Here is an 18975-nt window from a genome sequence, read left to right as displayed (position 1 = left end):
ATCATATCTAGATATGCTTTTCAGCAAAGAATATCAAGAGAATAAAACAAATTATATAATAGAAGTAAAATTAGAAAGATGTTTAAAAATGCATTCTCTTTCTAAATCATGAAAGAAAAAATGTGGGTATCATGGCCCTTTAAGAAATGAAAACAAGATACATATCCTATAATATAAAAGGCCAAGTGTGTTTGTCCAAAGCTGTCATGCGCAGTAGAGATTGCGCGAGGACAAACACACCTGGCCTTCAACAGACTGAGTGACCTGACTGGGCCAACAGGGCATGAAGGGGGCGGGGGCGGCCAGCCGGGCGTGAAATGGACGGGCTGGACACGACAAGGGCGGGGCTGGGCGTGACGTGGGCTGGGCGTGACGTGGCCCCGCTACAGACGTAGCGGGGCCGGGAGCAGACTCGAGAGGTCTCAAAAGAGGGGGGATAGAGCAAAAGAGAGGGAGAGAGACAGCAAAAGAAAGGGGGGAGGGAGAGCAAAATAGGGGGGATTGAGAGAGCAAAAGAGAGGGAGAGAGACAGCAAAAGAGAGGGGGGGAAGGGGAGAGAGAGAGAGCAAAATAGAGGGCAGAGAGAGAAAAAGAGAGGGGAGAGAGAGCGCAAAAGAGAGGGGGGAAAAGGGGGAGAGAGGGGGGAAAGGGGGGAGAGAGAGAGAGAGAAAAAGATAGGGGGAGAGCGCAAAAGAGAGGGGAGAGAGGGAATCACATATACGGTGCCGACAGTTCATAAAGTGCCGTAAGTCAGATAAACTAACAATGTCCAGAAATGTGCGTAAATACAAATTTCTGGAGTTGCCAGTGACTTACGGCACTTTAGAAACTGCCGGCGCCTAAGAAAAAAAAAAAAGTTAAATCTCCCGTAAAAATCTAACCCACCTCCCAAAAATAAACCCGACATGTAAAACCCTTATATCCGCCACCACCCCCATATCGGAACTAATAATAAATGTAATAACCCCTAAATCTGCCAACCCCAACATCGCAAACTACCTAATAAATGTATTAACTCCGAATCCGCCATTCACCCACATCGCAATCTACCTAATACATATATTAACCCCTAATCCACCATTCACCCACATCGCAATAATCCTAATAAATGTATAAACCCCTAATCCGCCATTAACCCACATCACAATAAACCTAATAAAACTATTAACCCCTAATCCGTCAAACCCACACAACACAATAATCCCAATAAATTTATTAACCCCTAACCCGCCAAACCCCCACAATGCAAATAACTAATTAAATTACTAGGCCCCCAAATCTAACACCCCCTAAATTAACACCAATTACCTAAATTAAAAAATACTAAATTACAATTAAAATAAAAAAGCTAACATTACTTAAAAATAAAAAAAATAAGATTAAATGAATCCAAGATTACAAAAAAATAAAAAGTCTAACATTACATAAAATAATAAACCAAATTATCAAAAATAAAAAAAATAAACCTAATCCCTAGGAAAATAAAAATGATCCAGTAGTTCTACTGGTCACTCAAATACTTACAAAGATTTACTAACTGTGCAAGATTGTGATGAGAAAAGTGTGAAAGACCACCATATACCACCATGTATTTTAGGGTATTCACCAATATCCCTCATAAATATGATAAACATGAGATAAACATGATAAATCAGAAAATACTTACTAGTCTGTGCCGGACATAGCAATAACTTGTACTTTGGGATGATGCCCACCCAGGGTGCATCATCTTTTATAAAACAAATGCCTTACACAGAGGAGAACTTTGCTGCTACTCGGACATGGATATACATCAATGGTGAATATTGTTATTTAGTCTGCAAACTATATATTCATATGGGTGTTATTTTGTACTCATTAATTAGGCCCTAGATTTAATAAACTCTGTGAAATTAAGAACTTGGTGACAATTTTTCTGCTCAAAAATTGTAGAATTTATAAACATTTATAACCACCTTTCATTAGGGGAGAAAATTGTGAGATCAACTAACCAATGGTGCTACTTCTATCTCGCAACCATATATGAAACCCAATTTAATTCTATTATTATTTGCTTTGTTCTCTTGGTATATTTTGTTGAAAACAGACTATCAATATATGCACAAAAGAAAACTTTAAAAAGTTAAATAGATATAAAAGAAAAACAAATACAAAAAATTCAGCATTGAAATAGCAAGAATTAACCACAAGAAGAAATACTTCACGGGGACAATATAGCCTTTATTAATTTCACATGCTTTAATGCGATTTTGGCCAAAGAAACCCTAAACCATGCCTCTAGAATGCCCCATACAGCCCAGGTCAGCCACTCCTTCATGTTTACAAGGTTTCTGAGCCAGTTTTCGTTCTATGCAGGGAGACTACTTTACTGTAATTAGACGGACATGTGAATATTTTACAATTACAAAACCCATGTTGCACTGCTTGTGCTTCTTGTTTATTGTGTAAAATATCATGTATTGGGACACAACACAACTATAGATGGTAATGGCATTGATACCTATCAAAGTAAAGATAGGTGCAGTGAGGCTTAATACATTTCAGACATGGGCCCCTATTTAAGAAAGGTCTTGCGGACCTGATCCGACACTGCGGATCAGGTCTGCAAGACCTCGCTGAATGCGGAGAGCAATATGCTCTCCGTATTCAGCATTGCACCAGCAGCTCACAAGAGCTGCTGGTGCAACGCTGCCCCCTGCAGACTCGCGGCCAATCGGCCGCCAGCAGGGGGTGTCAATCAACCCGATCGTATTCGATCGGGTTGATTTCTGGCGATTCCTGTCCGCCTGTTCAGAGCAGGCGGACAGGGTTATGGAGCAGCGGTCTTTAGACAGCATCTCCATAACTTGTGTTTCTGGCAAGTCTGAAGACTCGCCAGAAACACAGGCCCACAAGCTCCCTACGGAGCTTGCTAAATGGGCCCCTTTATCTCACTTTATCAATGAGGTCCCTCAACAGCCTATGAAGCTAGCCCAATGTGTAGTTATTTATAGTTTCCCATGTGAAATTATTTATATCTCCTAATAAACAGACCTTCTTTGCTTAAATAATTTCTGATTATTGATTTTGTCAAAAATAAAATGATCAAGGTTGGAGTGATAGTGTGAATTCTCATTTTTAACTGATGCAACAGCCATTGTTACCATTTTGTTTTGTATATGCTTTAAAATAAAATTCTTGTTTAATTCAGAGTTTTTATATTCTATTTTATATATAATTTTGTTGGTTTGTGTCTTTTGAAAGTGGCATGATAACAATTGTGTCAGAGCTGCAGATGAAATAGAGTCCTAAGAGATAGACAGATGGAAGGCTAGATAAATACCCCAGTGATGATGGGAGGAAGAGTGGGGAGCCCCCTTTTCCCTTTGGGAAGTAATACCCTAGCGCTCTGTCCTCATTTAGAGCCTGATGATAATGCTAATCTTATTTCCCAGGTTGAGCGCTTGTCTCTTTTTGTATAAAAGGCATTAAGCTTGGAACCTCTCCCTGCCAAACCAAGTTTGTTGTGAGTTTGTCAGCAAGTATATCCTGGCATTTGCAGTCCCCCCACACATGAATCCCTCTAAGGTTTTCAGATCCTATCAAGACAGAAAGGAACTGCAAGCATTAATAAATTGCCAGAAACCTCACTTTAACTGTAAACCCTCAGACTTTTAATGGTGTTGGCCAGTCTAGTTTTACCAAGTGTCCTTCATGACTCAGCACAAGTAAACAAGATATCTCAGCAAGAGGAAGAACAGACAGCTTTACTGTTAAAATATGTGAAAGAATCTACACTGTCCAACTTTTTCTCCAAGAGGTGAATCTATAACAGGGATTCTTAGGGAGTATAAGGAGTGGATGATCAACTTTGATATTGTAAGTAATAGACTTTAATCAAAGGGTAAGGTGAGAGAGTTGATTCCATTAATTTACTAGTACAAGGAACAAAGGAGTTACAATTTTCTGAAAGGATAAGCTCCTCAAGCTACCTGTCTCCCATATGTGTATGTTGAGTGATAGCAAAGCCAAACCAACTCAATGCTAAACTACAAAGATAGTAGACATAAATCTGATTGGCTACTGTCCCTCCCAAATAAGTATTGAGTAGCAGATCAATTAGGCCTGACGTCTCATGCTTGCTCCTAATAGCTAAATGACCACCAGGATGCTGACCAGTAACTGTTCTTCTGTGCTACATATCCTGGCTCCTGACTAACCACACCTAAGAAGGGGAAGTTTTTACTGTTTTATTGCACATTTAGTGAAATAAGGGGTGTTATATATATATTACTGCACATACACATGGTTTTTATTGTCATTAGTTTAAATAAGCTATATTTATTGAGTTTGTGAGTCATTTTTACTCATAGTTCCTGGCACTCTGACTCATATGTCTGTGCTACAGATCAGGTCTACTTGAGTGTTTTGGAGGGTTTCCAGATTTGCCAGATCACTGGTTCTTTTCCACACCCCAACCATGTTGATTGCCCCTTCCCTACACTTCCTCTGATACCAGACTTGCTGCTCGATACTCTTTTTCCTGTGGTCTCACTATGCTGACCACATCCCATGACAGTCTATTTGTAACATATCCTGAATGTAAATATAACTAATATAGAAACCTAAAAAAATCTAGGTTAACAGATAGGGGCATAATTTTCTAAATTCTTCTCTTACAAAAGAAAATATAAGTGCTGTAAAAATACATATATCTATTACCCCATGCATTCTGTTTATTAGGAAATACCAAAAAGAGAACTGGAAATACCAACAACAGAACTGGTAATGTAATAAGTATAGATATATGAGTAATATACATAAAATGTGAATATTAATATCAAGATTAATTTGCATTTATGACTGATTTCAATGGTTCATATTGAGCCTAATCAGTCTTAAAATATTTATAACACTAAGGGTTAGATTACAAGTTGAGCGCTAATTTATCGCACACCAGCAAACAGGAACATTCGCCCGTTTACGGGAGCGAGATAAATAACCAGCCATTACAAGTGGCCTGTTATTGCTACCGTGCGCTCGTGATAGCAAATAGCACTCCGAAAATTTACCAGAGATCAGATCTCTGGTTAATTTTCAAAATGTCCCACAATTGCCCCAAAAATAAAGTGGTGTGTTTTAGTTTAACAAAAAAAAAAAAGCATCTTTATTTTCTAAAAATGTAACTGGAAAAAACAGTTATAAGGGGTTAAAAGTGGGGATGTGGGTGTTAGAAAAAGAAACTGCACTAAAAAGTGCCTTTACATTGCGGTCTATGGGGACTGTGTTATGTCTGTAAATATATATGTATATACTTATATAGATATATATTTGTGTGTTATCATGTGTATATACACATATTATCACATAAATATATATGTATATATTCATATATATATATGTATTTATATTTGCTGCCCATCGCTGCACGACTTACCCCCTTTGCTGCGCTAGTTCTGTCTGACGGCATGAGCACGAGGCTGCCATTGGAGCCTTTGGAAGCACGCTCTTGTGAGTGCAATGCTTCCGTGCAATGCGAACATGAGGTTGTGTTCGCATTGCACCTCACTTTGTAGTACTTGCGCACATTTGCATGAGCTAGTATTACTCAGTTGAGCGCAAGCATCGCTTTCGCAGAAGCGATATTTTGCGCTCAACTTGTAATCTGGCCCTAAGTATTTTATATGGACCATAAATGCTTTATCAAAGTGTTCAATTATGAGACATGCTACTAAAATCCCTTATTAATTAATAAAAATTTTAGTTCATTTAGAGAGAAAGTCATGCGATCAATCACTAAAATTAACCATAGTAGTTAAAAATAGCAGAGTGGCTTGAGACATAATAAATACAGTCTAATATAAGTGTTGAATTTTACAACTTTTTGTTGACTCTCTTTCTTGAACATTTAATATAATGTAATTTAAACTGAATCAGCATAATACTGCACAGAATTACTAGTGAAATTTCAAATCTCAGTGAAGAGAGTGTTTAGAAATCCCCCATGTAGCATTCCTAATTCGACATTGTTTTAAAGACTGCTAGAACCATTCTTTATTTCTTTTACTACATACTGACTTGTAGTTGCACACTCCTCTATTACTAGTGGTGTAAAAATGATTATTACAATCTCATTTAAGAGCTGTACTAAGATTTTTCTGTTTGTTTATTTATTTGGTATGAAAACATTGAACAGAGTTACAGAAATGTCATTATAAGACTTTCCTATAGCATCAACGTTGTGTAGTTAGTTTTAGCTTTACAATAAATGTACAACCACTTAAAGTGACATGAAACCCACAATTTTTTCTTTCATGATTCAAAAAGAGCATGCACCTTTAAACAACTTTCCAGTTTACTTCTATTATTTAATTTGCTTCCTTCTCGTGTTATCCTTTGTTGAAAGGTTTGTCTAGGTAAGCTCAGGAGCAGCAAAGACCCTAGGTTCTAGCTGATGATTGATGACTGCATATATATACCCATTGTCATTGGCTCCCCCATGTGTTTAGTTAGAAACCAGTAGTGCATTCCTGCTCCTTCAACAAATGATACCAAGATAATGAAGCAAATTTGATAATAGAAGTAAACTGGAAAGTTCTACCTAAATCATGAAAGAAAATATTTGGGTTGCATGTCCCTTTAAAGGGCCATGATACCCAAATGTTGAAACACTTGAAAGTGATGCAGCATAGCTGTAAAAAGCTGACTAGAAAATATCACCTGAACGTCTCTATGTAAAAATGAAAGCTATTTTACCTCAAAAGTTCCTCAGTAGCCACATCCCATTGTAAAGGACGTCTAAGCAGCAAATCAGTAAGGGAGTGAGCTTTCATGCACACTCATCTTATTTCCCTATTCAGTTTAAGGAAGTTTACTATGAAATCTCATGAGAGTTAAGTGAAATCTCATGAGATCACAGTAAGAGTTAATGACCTCAGCACTGTTGATGCTGATTGGCTGCTGTTCATTTCTTCATTTTTTTTTATTTTTTTTTACCTGCAGCTGGGAGCAGCTGAGTATAACTTTTTACACAGAACTTACTCTGCTGAGCTGAGGAAATTGTGAGGTAAAATATCTTCCTTTTTTACATAGAGATTCTTACAGTTATGCTCCATCAGTTTCAAGTGATTTAGCATATGAGTATTATGTCCCTTTAAGCTTAAAAATAAAAAGTAAAATTAAATTAACTAAATTTACTTATGGGATATCCTTTTTTAAACTAGGCAAATTGTTTGATATGAGTTAGGTTACATAGGCAGTTTATAACAGGTTGAAATCTGTATTGCATATATTTTCAGTGCCATAAAATCAACAAATAAAAATAAAAATGGCACAAAAACACACTTTAAATGTATATTATGTTGTGTCACAAACTGCACATGTACATACAACTGAGCACAGTAATTCAAGCAGGGGAAGACCAAGACCAATCAGGGCCTGACCAAAAATTAGGGAATGGCCCCTCACCCTGGACCTTATGCCCCACACCACCTCCTATAACCCTTCCTCAACCTACCACCTGTTTGCCTTGCCCCCTCCAGCATCACCAACTTCCTAGGACAGCCACAGACTCTCCCCCAGGGCCCCCACCCTCCAGGACCAGACCCCATACAATAGGGCCCCCAGAGCAACATATTTCCTATCCAGACACAGGGCACTCATTTTAGGGACAGGGCAACCACTCTACCCACCCTTATCTGCTTAGTGGCTGCTAGCGCAGCAGTCAGTGCTGCACTAGCTCCTGATCTGCTGATAGCCTCAGCTCATAACCACTAGCACAACTGTCCCACACTAAAATTTGCCTTCCTACTGCCACCTCTTCCCTCACAGTCACAACCGCAGTGCTAGATCTTTTAACACACTGTGAGGCTAAGCAGCCCTCTGTCCAGGTCTGACTCATCAGTCCACTCCTGAATTCAAGAAACATTTGGAAATTGCTCTTGTAATCTCATGATTGAACATTTCGTGATACGTTGTCCATTTGGTTAGAGCAATTTCTCATATTTTATACTCTGCAAGTGGTATAACAAGTCTTTGGAAACCAATTTTACAACAGACGGTCCCTTTAACTCAGTGGTGCTCAATCTTGGTGCTCCAGAGGTTTTGGAGCTACATTTCCCATGATGCTCAGCCAGCTGATGCTCAGTGTCTGAGCATCATGGGAAATTTAGTTCCAAAACCTCTGAAGCACCAAGGTTGAGCACCCTGATTTACCTGCTACTATAACTATTTTACTTGATAGGACTATATAGTAGGCTAGATGTCCCTCTTTTGCCTAGCCTCTTTAGCTAGTCCAAAAATGTAAAATAGCCCAATAGTTACACTGGAATGTGTAAATGTTTAAACTTTGAAAAGCAGAAGATTGTTCCAGTGGTTAGACAACTTAATTGTTAAAACTGTATCCAATATGATTCTGCATTTGCCTAGAAATAGATTAATAGCGTGGACTTTGTGTAAGGAAAACAAATCTGCTGTTAAATATAATGTATGTCCTCAACACTGGTTCTGATCATAGCCTAGTCAAGTGCAATAGCAATGATGATATTAATATATCAGCATCATATTTGCACAAGTGATACTAATATACATGTTCACAAATTAACTACAAATTCAAAACAAATAAAATAGAGCTTAATGGACCAGGACTTGTTGATAATATATTCTAGGATGTTTTGGGCATAAGATCTCTATCTTAATAAACAAACAAACAAAGGGTGGTGTGAGTGCTAATCAGGAAAAGGTTTCTGTGCTTGAATCCCTAATATGGTCTGATAAAATCTCCAATTACAGACTATACGATAAAGAGGTGAAAATGGTGTGGGATAAGCGCTCCAGCTAAGTAGAGCCAACCAGATTATTATGAAAAATAAAATGAAATAACAAGAGGAACTAATGATAATAAAAGAGAATTTTTATAGTGATTTAAGTAGATAACTAGTTAATGCATACAGAATATGTTAGCATATACTCAATTACATAAGATGCCGGCATCAGTAACAATCAAACATATTAATCATATTAAAAACAGAGAAATACAGCCGATATAAAATTTCTAAAAGGTTCCCTGAGTGTTTCTTAAAAATATATACGAATATGAATAAACTTGATAAAGGTAAGTGACTCTTAGCACAGTGAAATTGGCTCGGCTAAATGTTACCAGTATTATTTTTAAGCAATGGAATATTTGGTCACAGTATTCAGTGGAGGCGTCTGATCTGTTCAGCCGTTAGGAGTAACTGTGAGTGATGGATCGGGAGGTGTGACGTCACGTCACCTGACTATTGTATTCCTCCAATCTCTGTGATATGCTTAAACACAACAAGTTTGAAATTTGTATCCAATTCTCAATTGTAACAAAGTATACTTGTTTATGTGATGGTTAGTATCAATACTTGCAAGTGTCCAATGTCCGAAGAATCTGTCCAATTTTGAAAAAAACGGTTTGTTTTATCCGCAGCTCTGAATCCTATGGAGTGTTGATCCGTTTGGTTTTATGTCCGTTCTGAAATGTGAAACTTGTCCTTATCCGAAGAAGCTCCTAAGCACTTGGTTTTTAGTGTATATTAGGGCTATGATGGGAGCAAAGGAAGAAACAAGGGGGCACACAGGAATTATTCATACATCGATCTCAGTGTTGATTCAAGGAGATAGAAATGAACCTGTTTTTGTGCCAGTAAAACAATTTAGCAGTTCAATAGCCTTAGTATATAATTGGTTACACACAGGAATTACTCATATGTCCTCCCTCTATATTAATCATAGAGATAGGGATGAACCTGTGGAGTGTAACACTACCAGTAATAAAATTCTGAATTGACAGGAGTAAGCAAATCTACGCGTTTCGGCAGTGTTAGCTGCCTTTATCAAGATCATCTTGATCATATACTAAGGCTATTGAACTGCTAAATTGTTTTACTGGCACAAAAACAGGTTCATTTCTATCTCCTTGAATCAACACTGAGATCGATGTATGAATAATTCCTGTGTGCCCCCTTGTTTCTTCCTTTGCTCCCATCATAGCCCTAATATACACTAAAAACCAAGTGCTTAGGAGCTTCTTCGGATAAGGACAAGTTTCACATTTCAGAACGGACATAAAACCAAACGGATCAACACTCCATAGGATTCAGAGCTGCGGATAAAACAAACCGTTTTTTTCAAAATTGGACAGATTCTTCGGACATTGGACACTTGCAAGTATTGATACTAACCATCACATAAACAAGTATACTTTGTTACAATTGAGAATTGGATACAAATTTCAAACTTGTTGTGTTTAAGCATATCACAGAGATTGGAGGAATACAATAGTCAGGTGACGTGACGTCACACCTCCCGATCCATCACTCACAGTTACTCCTAACGGCTGAACAGATCAGACGCCTCCACTGAATACTGTGACCAAATATTCCATTGCTTAAAAATAATACTGGTAACATTTAGCCGAGCCAATTTCACTGTGCTAAGAGTCACTTACCTTTATCAAGTTTATTCATATTCGTATATATTTTTAAGAAACACTCAGGGAACCTTTTAGAAATTTTATATCGGCTGTATTTCTCTGTTTTTAATATGATTAATATGTTTGATTGTTACTGATGCCAGCATCTTATGTAATTGAGTATATGCTAACATATTCTGTATGCATTAACTAGTTATCTACTTAAATCACTATAAAAATTCTCTTTTATTATCATTAGTTCCTCTTGTTATTTCATTTTATTTTTCATAATAATCTGGTTGGCTCTACTTAGCTGGAGCGCTTATCCCACACCATTTTCACCTCTTTATCATAAGATCTCTATCTTGAAATGAAAATTTAAACATACAAAATCAAATTATCTTAAAGCATCTATGAATAATGTATTAGCCAATAATTTTATTTAGAATATTAGTTTTCTTATCAAGTTACCAGCTGCAAATGCAGAACAATTTTAAGATTTTTTTTTATTTTAACTTACCATGTTCATAATGGAAGACTCTTTATAGTACTAAAGTTTATTTTTATTGAAATTATTTTAACCAAACACTCCTAAATGTCCTAATACTTTAGGGCAAATGATCATTTAAGTCAGGGGTCAGCAACCTTGGCACCCCAGATGTTTTGGAACTACATTTCCCATGATGCTCAGACAGCCTTAAGAGTGCCTTAGCATCATGGGAAATGTGGGGTGCCAAGGTTGCTGAACCCTGCTTTAAGCAGTGATGGATAAAAAGCATATGAGCAATAAGACACACACAATGACACAGAATAAGCAAACAGAAAAGTGTATACACTGAATGACATGTAAGTGATTAAAATAAATAAATAAAAAACACTATCACAGAACAATAATGAATAAGTCTTTGTTTTATACCTTTCTCGTTCTGGTGAATGAAAACTAGTATCTGGTCTCAAGCAGTTGGTACTAGCACTCCTAGCCCTGTCAAGGGAGGGCTGTAGTTCACTAGTGCCAGTGCATTGCATCCAATGGTAGATGAGAAAGAAGAGTAGAAAAGAAACAAAAACAAAGAGAGGGATACAATGTTAGATTATAAACCCATAAAAAGTAATGTTTTCTTTTGCATTAGATGTAAAATCTAAAGACGCAGTTCATGTTAGCCAGAAACATAGCTGCACTCTGTACTGGAAATTAGCAACTTATATAGCTTAAAGGGATACTAAACCCACATTTTTTATTTAATGATTCAGATACTGCATGCAATTTTAAGCAATTTTCTAATTTAGTCATATTATCAATTTTAATTCGTTCTCTTGCTATATTTATTTAAAAAGCATGAATGTAAAGCTTAGGAGCCGGCCCATGTTTGGTTCAGAACCTTGGTTATGCTTGCTTATTGGTTTGCTAAATTTAGCCACCAATAAGCAAGAGCTATCCAGGGTGCTGAACCTAAAATGGCCTGGCTTCTAAGCTTTATATTCATGCTTTTTAAATAAAGATAGCAAGAGAACAAAGAAAAATTGATAACAGGAGTAAATTAGAAAGTTGCTTTAAATTCTATGCTCTATCTGAATAATGAAAGAATAAAAATGGGTTTAGTATCCATTTAATATCTCCTGTTTTTAGAAATTCCCAGTAGTTGAAGGTTGCTGAAAAAAAGCTGTAAATAGAATATTCTTGCAGAAAAACATCTGCAAATTTCTAGTTTTGTAAAGGTTTATCTATAAGAATTTAGAGCGTAGTTATTTAATAATTGGGAAGCTATCTTTATTAATATAAAAATAAGTAAAAGAAAATGTATACTAAGAGATAAATACTTATAGATCTTATAATATTATTTTGCAGAAAAACACTATTTTTAGGTAGACATAAAACTGTATAAAAACAGAAAACAGATGCCTCAAAGGAATTGACTCTATGGGGCAGAATTATCAAGCTTCGAATGGAGCTTGATGCCCCTTTTTGATGCCTGCTCCATAATTTGTCTGCCTGCTTTGAGGCAGCGGACAGAAATCAACCAGATCGAATCCGATCAGGTTGATTGACACCCCCTGCTAGCGGCCGATTGGCTGCGAATCTGCAGGGGGCGGTATTGCACAAGCAGTTCATCTATCGATGTGCAGCAGACATGATACGCTACATCGTATCATGTCTGCTCGCACTTTAATAAATATGCCCCTATGAATTAGCAGAAATGTAACTTTGAGGCCTTAGTATATCTTGGCAAGTAAATAACTATGCCAACATGTATTTATTTTGGATTCATAAATAAAAATAAATTAACTTAATAATATTATCTTAATAAATAATCTTGAACTTTGCTTACTATTTTAAACTTAAAAAAAAGAAAAAAAAAAAAGAATATGCAGTGTTTATTGACTTGAATTTGTTGAAAATGATTAAACAGTGATGGTAAAGCTTGATAGACAGCACAACAACATATAAATAAAGCATGTATTGAATCTGAATCTCATGTATTGTGTCTGAATAAAAAAATAATAAAAAAATGTTAAGATGAAAAGCTACCTAACAGAAGAGAAAGAACATCTACTGTGAGGGTATATCCATTAGAATATATGATAAATGATACAAAAAGAACATATTAATATTATTCTGTACAAATAATACAGTGTACATTATATGCACCATTAGCAAAACAAGTAACTTACTGTCAACATCAATACCATTTTATTTCCTTACATTTAGTCCAGTGTTTTATATTTGACCTATTTTGCTTGTTTTTCTTCTTATTCTCATACAACAGATAATATATGCATATCAATTTTAGGTGTAAATAACTTTAAAAAACATATAGTAATGTTACAGGACCATTCAATAATTTTCACAAGCTGTTTTTTTTCTTTCAATTATTTTGTATATAATGTTAAAAAGTAAACTAACTTAAGTTCATTGTGTTACCTATTTTATTTAATAAATAAAAAAAACTATAACATGTCGACCAAGCTTATATATTTCTCTGTAAAAGTAATTGAAGGGACCTGTTAAATATACAAATATAGAAAACCAGAATTTTAAACTGGCATAAAAACAAAAAAACAAAATAATAAGTTAAACGACAAATATACAGTACATACAGCGCACGATATTCATAAAGCAACAAGGGTAACAAAACAGTTCTATACAATTACACGTTTCACCACAGGTTGGTTGTTTTTTCTTGGTAGATGCCTTATTGCAAAAACACAGACAACATAACTAGCAATAGACTTCACAACATCATTCTTACCTGTAGTAAAGTTTCCAATGAGAACCATATTCTAGCAAAGGCATCTTGGGTGGCAAAGTTTTACTGTGCCTAACAGTATTTCTTGTGTATGTCAGGACACAAGAGAACACAAAGAAAGAATGCAATAATACTTCAGCAAAACCAAGCACAAATATACAACTTTTACAGAGCTGAGTGGTTTTTATATTTGTTAATTGATTACTTTGTGTACAGTTTATTTAAACATATAATACATAAGCTCTGTAAAATGTTGTGTATTATACAGATATTGTTGGTAAGGCATGTCTATCACCAAAATGATAAATGCACAAAAAGATATATTCTTGCTATGTGGGAGCGATCTAGAGGAGTAGCACTTCCATCAGCAACAGATGGAATTGCGTGTGATGGAATGATGTTGGCTTGTTGGCAATGTGTATTGGCTTTATCATAGAATGAGGCACTACAGACAACTGGTGTCAATATGCCTGATGGCATTGTTATGGTGATACATGTATACAATTAGCCCTGTGGGGATTTAAAAAAAGCACTTAGATTTCATAACCTACAGTATATTTACCAATAAATGACAAACATTAATGGAGCTATAATGAAGTTAGTAAGGACGGTAGGGCTACCTTTAACCATTAGAAATCAAGTTTTTTTGATAGCATCCAGCAAATATGGTATAAGAGGTGAAGCTGGAATATAATATTGGGAATTAAGGTGGTAAAATTCAGGAGTTCTCTATTACAATGTACTCTATCTTGTCCTTCCATTTTTTTACATTTGAAAGCTTTAATTCTTATGCTCAAAGTAAAGCAATATGGAAAATGTTATTTATATATACAGGTATATATATATATATATATATATATATATAATATATATATATATATATATATATATATATATATGGAAAATGTATACAGTTTATATAACACTAACTTTTGTATACAAGCATGAGTTAAATTGATTAAGGTTAAATCTATTTCATCAGTGAAGAGTTCCCTACACTAAAAAGGAATTCAATGGAACATATTTACTGAGGTATGCCTTATCATGTTATAATATATTCACAGACTTTAGCAAAAAAACAAACAAACCCCCTCAAAAAAAACACAACAACAAAAATATGAATTTAAGAAGTCACATTAACTCAATAGGAAATTCTTGAACCAATTAACTCAGACTATAAAGTATGCATAACTTAAACTTACAATTAAATGGTTCCAGGTCAGTATATTAAATAATTCTTAAATTGTTTACAGCCAATAACAGCTGATATGCAAATAAAATTAAAATGCTATTCAACATACCTGACAGGGTAAATTTATAAAGCAGTAGTAATAAACACACATTTGTCTGGGATTTTCTTTTAAAGGAATGTATTATTAGCCGTCTCATTAAATGTGATAGCGTTGTATGAAAGCTCAGTCAATTGTTTGATTAGATTTTAAGCAATCCCAAATGATAAGGGTCGCTGTTTGAATTAGTAATAACACAAATACAATATCAAGTTAAACCTGGGAAAAACTATATATATTTTATTTATTTTTAAAACCAGGAAATAATTGTGTAAAAGCAGAATTGTATGTTTGGAGGACCTGTGGTGATTATATGACCGCTGCTTCCATACCTCTCTGCCATGTTTTAATAGTCCAGGATGATTGACAAGTCCTGCTCTGGTGTAACTAGTTGTGCAAGATCAGGGGTGGGTCTGAACAAGCAATTGCTAGGGAAAAGGTAAATTTAAGCAGCAGATGCTGTTTTGTAGGTCCCCAGAAACAAGTGAACATGTTTTCTATCTTGGAACATTTTCTGTCCACAATTTAAAAAATAAGGCCTGAACATGTTCAAAAACAGCAACCAAAAAGCATGTTAGCGAAGAAATTATGTGTATAATAGACCAAAATAATGTGTTTTAGAGATAGACAGACGCTCAATATTGTTTTCTGATGGACTAAAATACCACTGTCAAATTCTCTTAATGCAAAGTACAGGGTATTAGTTAAGTGCAAAGCCACTGAGAAACCACATGGTAAACAGGTGTTTTACATGATTTCTAATGGATTAGAATATCCTTAGATTTGAAAACCCCACTAAAATCCATACAAGAGACTTTGCATTGCTCTGCTAATTGATTGGAATAGGAGCCTATATTGAAAAACAACTACAATTGTTTGAATTAAAAAAAGAAATAGCATAATGTTAATGACATTTAATACCATAAAATCCCTAATCATAGGTAATATAAAACATAATTTATGTAAGAACTTACCTGATAAATTCATTTCTTTCATATTAGCAAGAGTCCATGAGCTAGTGACGTATGGGATATACATTCCTACCAGGAGGGGCAAAGTTTCCCAAACCTCAAAATGCCTATAAATACACCCCTCACCACACCCACAATTCAGTTTAACGAATAGCCAAGAAGTGGGGTGATAAAAAAGTGCGAAAGCATATAAAATAAGGAATTGGAATAATTGTGCTTTATACAAAATCATAACCACCACAAAAAAAAAGGGCGGGCCTCATGGACTCTTGCTAATATGAAAGAAATGAATTTATCAGGTAAGTTCTTACATAAATTATGTTTTCTTTCATGTAATTAGCAAGAGTCCATGAGCTAGTGACGTATGGGATAATGACTACCCAAGATGTGGATCTTTCCACACAAGAGTCACTAGAGAGGGAGGGATAAAATAAAGACAGCCAATTCCTGCTGAAAATAATCCACACCCAAAATAAAGTTTAACGAAAAACATAAGCAGAAGATTCAAATTGAAACCGCTGCCTGAAGTACTTTTCTACCAAAAACTGCTTCAGAAGAAGAAAATACATCAAAATGGTAGAATTTAGTAAAAGTATGCAAAGAGGACCAAGTTGCTGCTTTGCAGATCTGGTCAACCGAAGCTTCATTCCTAAACGCCCAGGAAGTAGAAACTGACCTAGTAGAATGAGCTGTAATTCTCTGAGGCGGAGTTTTACCCGACTCAACATAGGCAAGATGAATTAAAGATTTCAACCAAGATGCCAAAGAAATGGCAGAAGCTTTCTGGCCTTTTCTAGAACCGGAAAAGATAACAAATAGACTAGAAGTCTTACGAAAAGATTTCGTAGCTTCAACATAATATTTCAAAGCTCTAACAACATCCAAAGAATGCAACGATTTCTCCTTAGAATTCTTAGGATTAGGACATAATGAAGGAACCACAATTTCTCTACTAATGTTGTTGGAATTCACAACTTTAGGTAAAAATTCAAAAGAAGTTCGCAACACCGCCTTATCCTGATGAAAAATCAGAAAAGGAGACTCACAAGAAAGAGCAGATAATTCAGAAACTCTTCTGGCAGAAGAGATGGCCAAAAGGAACAAAACTTTCCAAGAAAGTAATTTAATTTCCAATGAATGCATAGGTTCAAACGGAGGAGCTTGAAGAGCTCCCAGAACCAAATTCAAACTCCAAGGAGGAGAAATTGACTTAATGACAGGTTTTATACGAACCAAAGCTTGTACAAAACAATGAATATCAGGAAGAATAGCAATCTTTCTGTGAAAAAGAACAGAAAGAGCAGAGATTTGTCCTTTCAAAGAACTTGCGGACAAACCCTTATCTAAACCATCCTGAAGGAACTGTAAAATTCTCGGTATTCTAAAAGAATGCCAGGAAAAATGATGAGAAAGACACCAAGAAATATAAGTCTTCCAGACTCTATAATATATCTCTCGAGATACAGATTTACGAGCCTGTAACATAGTATTAATCACAGAGTCAGAGAAACCTCTTTGACCAAGAATCAAGCGTTTAATCTCCATACCTTTAAATTTAAGGATTTCAGATCCTGATGGAAAAAAGGACCTTGTGACAGAAGGTCTGGTCTTAACGGAAGAGTCCACGGTTGGCAAGAGGCCATCCGGACAAGATCCGCATACCAAAACCTGTGAGGCCATGCCGGAGCTACCAGCAGAACAAACGAGCATTCCTTCAGAATCTTGGAGATTACTCTTGGAAGAAGAACTAGAGGCGGAAAGATATAGGCAGGATGATACTTCCAAGGAAGTGATAATGCATCCACTGCCTCCGCCTGAGGATCCCGGGATCTGGACAGATACCTGGGAAGTTTCTTGTTTAGATGGGACGCCATCAGATCTATTTCTGGAAGTTCCCACATTTGAACAATCTGAAGAAATACCTCTGGGTGAAGAGACCATTCGCCCGGATGCAACGTTTGGCGACTGAGATAATCCGCTTCCCAATTGTCTACACCTGGGATATGAACCGCAGAGATTAGACAGGAGCTGGATTCCGCCCAAACCAAAATTCGAGATACTTCTTTCATAGCCAGAGGACTGTGAGTCCCTCCTTGATGATTGATGTATGCCACAGTTGTGACATTGTCTGTCTGAAAACAAATGAACGATTCTCTCTTCAGAAGAGGCCAAAACTGAAGAGCTCTGAAAATTGCACGGAGTTCCAAAATATTGATCGGTAATCTCACCTCCTGAGATTCCCAAACTCCTTGTGCCGTCAGAGATCCCCACACAGCTCCCCAACCTGTGAGACTTGCATCTGTTGAAATTACAGTCCAGGTCGGAAGCACAAAAGAAGCCCCCTGAATTAAACGATGGTGATCTGTCCACCATGTTAGAGAGTGTCGAACAATCGGTTTGAAAGATATTAATTGAGATATCTTCGTGTAATCCTTGCACCATTGCTTCAGCATACAGAGCTGAAGAGGTCGCATGTGAAAACGAGCAAAGGGGATCGCGTCCGATGCAGCAGTCATAAGACCTAGAATTTCCTTGCATAAGGCTACCGAAGGGAATGATTGTGACTGAAGGTTTCGACAAGCTGTAATCAACTTTAGACGTCTCTTGTCTGTTAAAGACAGAGTCATGGACACTGAATCCATCTGGAAACCCAGAAAGGTTACCCTTGTCTGAGGAATCAAAGAACTTTTTGGTAAATTGATCCTCCAACCATGATCTTGAAGAAACAACACAAGTCGATTCGTATGAGATTCTGCTAAATGTAAAGACTGAGCAAGTACCAAGATATCGTCCAAATAAGGAAATACCACAATACCCTGTTCTCTGATTACAGACAGCAGGGCACCGAGAACCTTTGTAAAAATTCTTGGAGCTGTAGCTAGGCCAAACGGCAGAGCCACAAACTGGTGATGCTTGTCCAGAAACGAGAATCTCAGGAACTGATAATGATCTGGATGAATCGGAATATGCAGATATGCATCCTGTAAATCTATTGTGGACATATAATTCCCTTGCTGAACAAAAGGTAAGATAGTCCTTACAGTTACCAT

The 18975-nt window shown here is 36.3% G+C and overlaps 1 protein-coding gene across 2 annotated transcripts in view; it reads right to left on the bottom strand.

The window, feature by feature from the left end:
- RIMS1 (regulating synaptic membrane exocytosis 1) overlaps positions 1-18975 on the bottom strand; it is an 831266-nt gene that overhangs the window by 313336 nt on the left and 498955 nt on the right. For both annotated transcript variants that reach the window (XM_053710432.1, XM_053710433.1), the window contains 2 exons: positions 13669-13749; positions 11337-11426 (listed from right to left, as the gene is read on the bottom strand). In XM_053710432.1, coding sequence (XP_053566407.1) covers positions 11337-11426; positions 13669-13749 — 171 coding nt within the window. The remainder of the gene's footprint in view (positions 1-11336; positions 11427-13668; positions 13750-18975) is intronic.

This window comes from Bombina bombina, chromosome 4, assembly GCF_027579735.1.
Source record: "Bombina bombina isolate aBomBom1 chromosome 4, aBomBom1.pri, whole genome shotgun sequence".
In the NCBI taxonomy this organism is placed as follows: domain Eukaryota; kingdom Metazoa; phylum Chordata; class Amphibia; order Anura; family Bombinatoridae; genus Bombina; species Bombina bombina.
The sequence above is the reverse complement of the archived record's forward strand: the minus strand, read 5'-3'. Positions and strand labels throughout refer to the sequence as shown.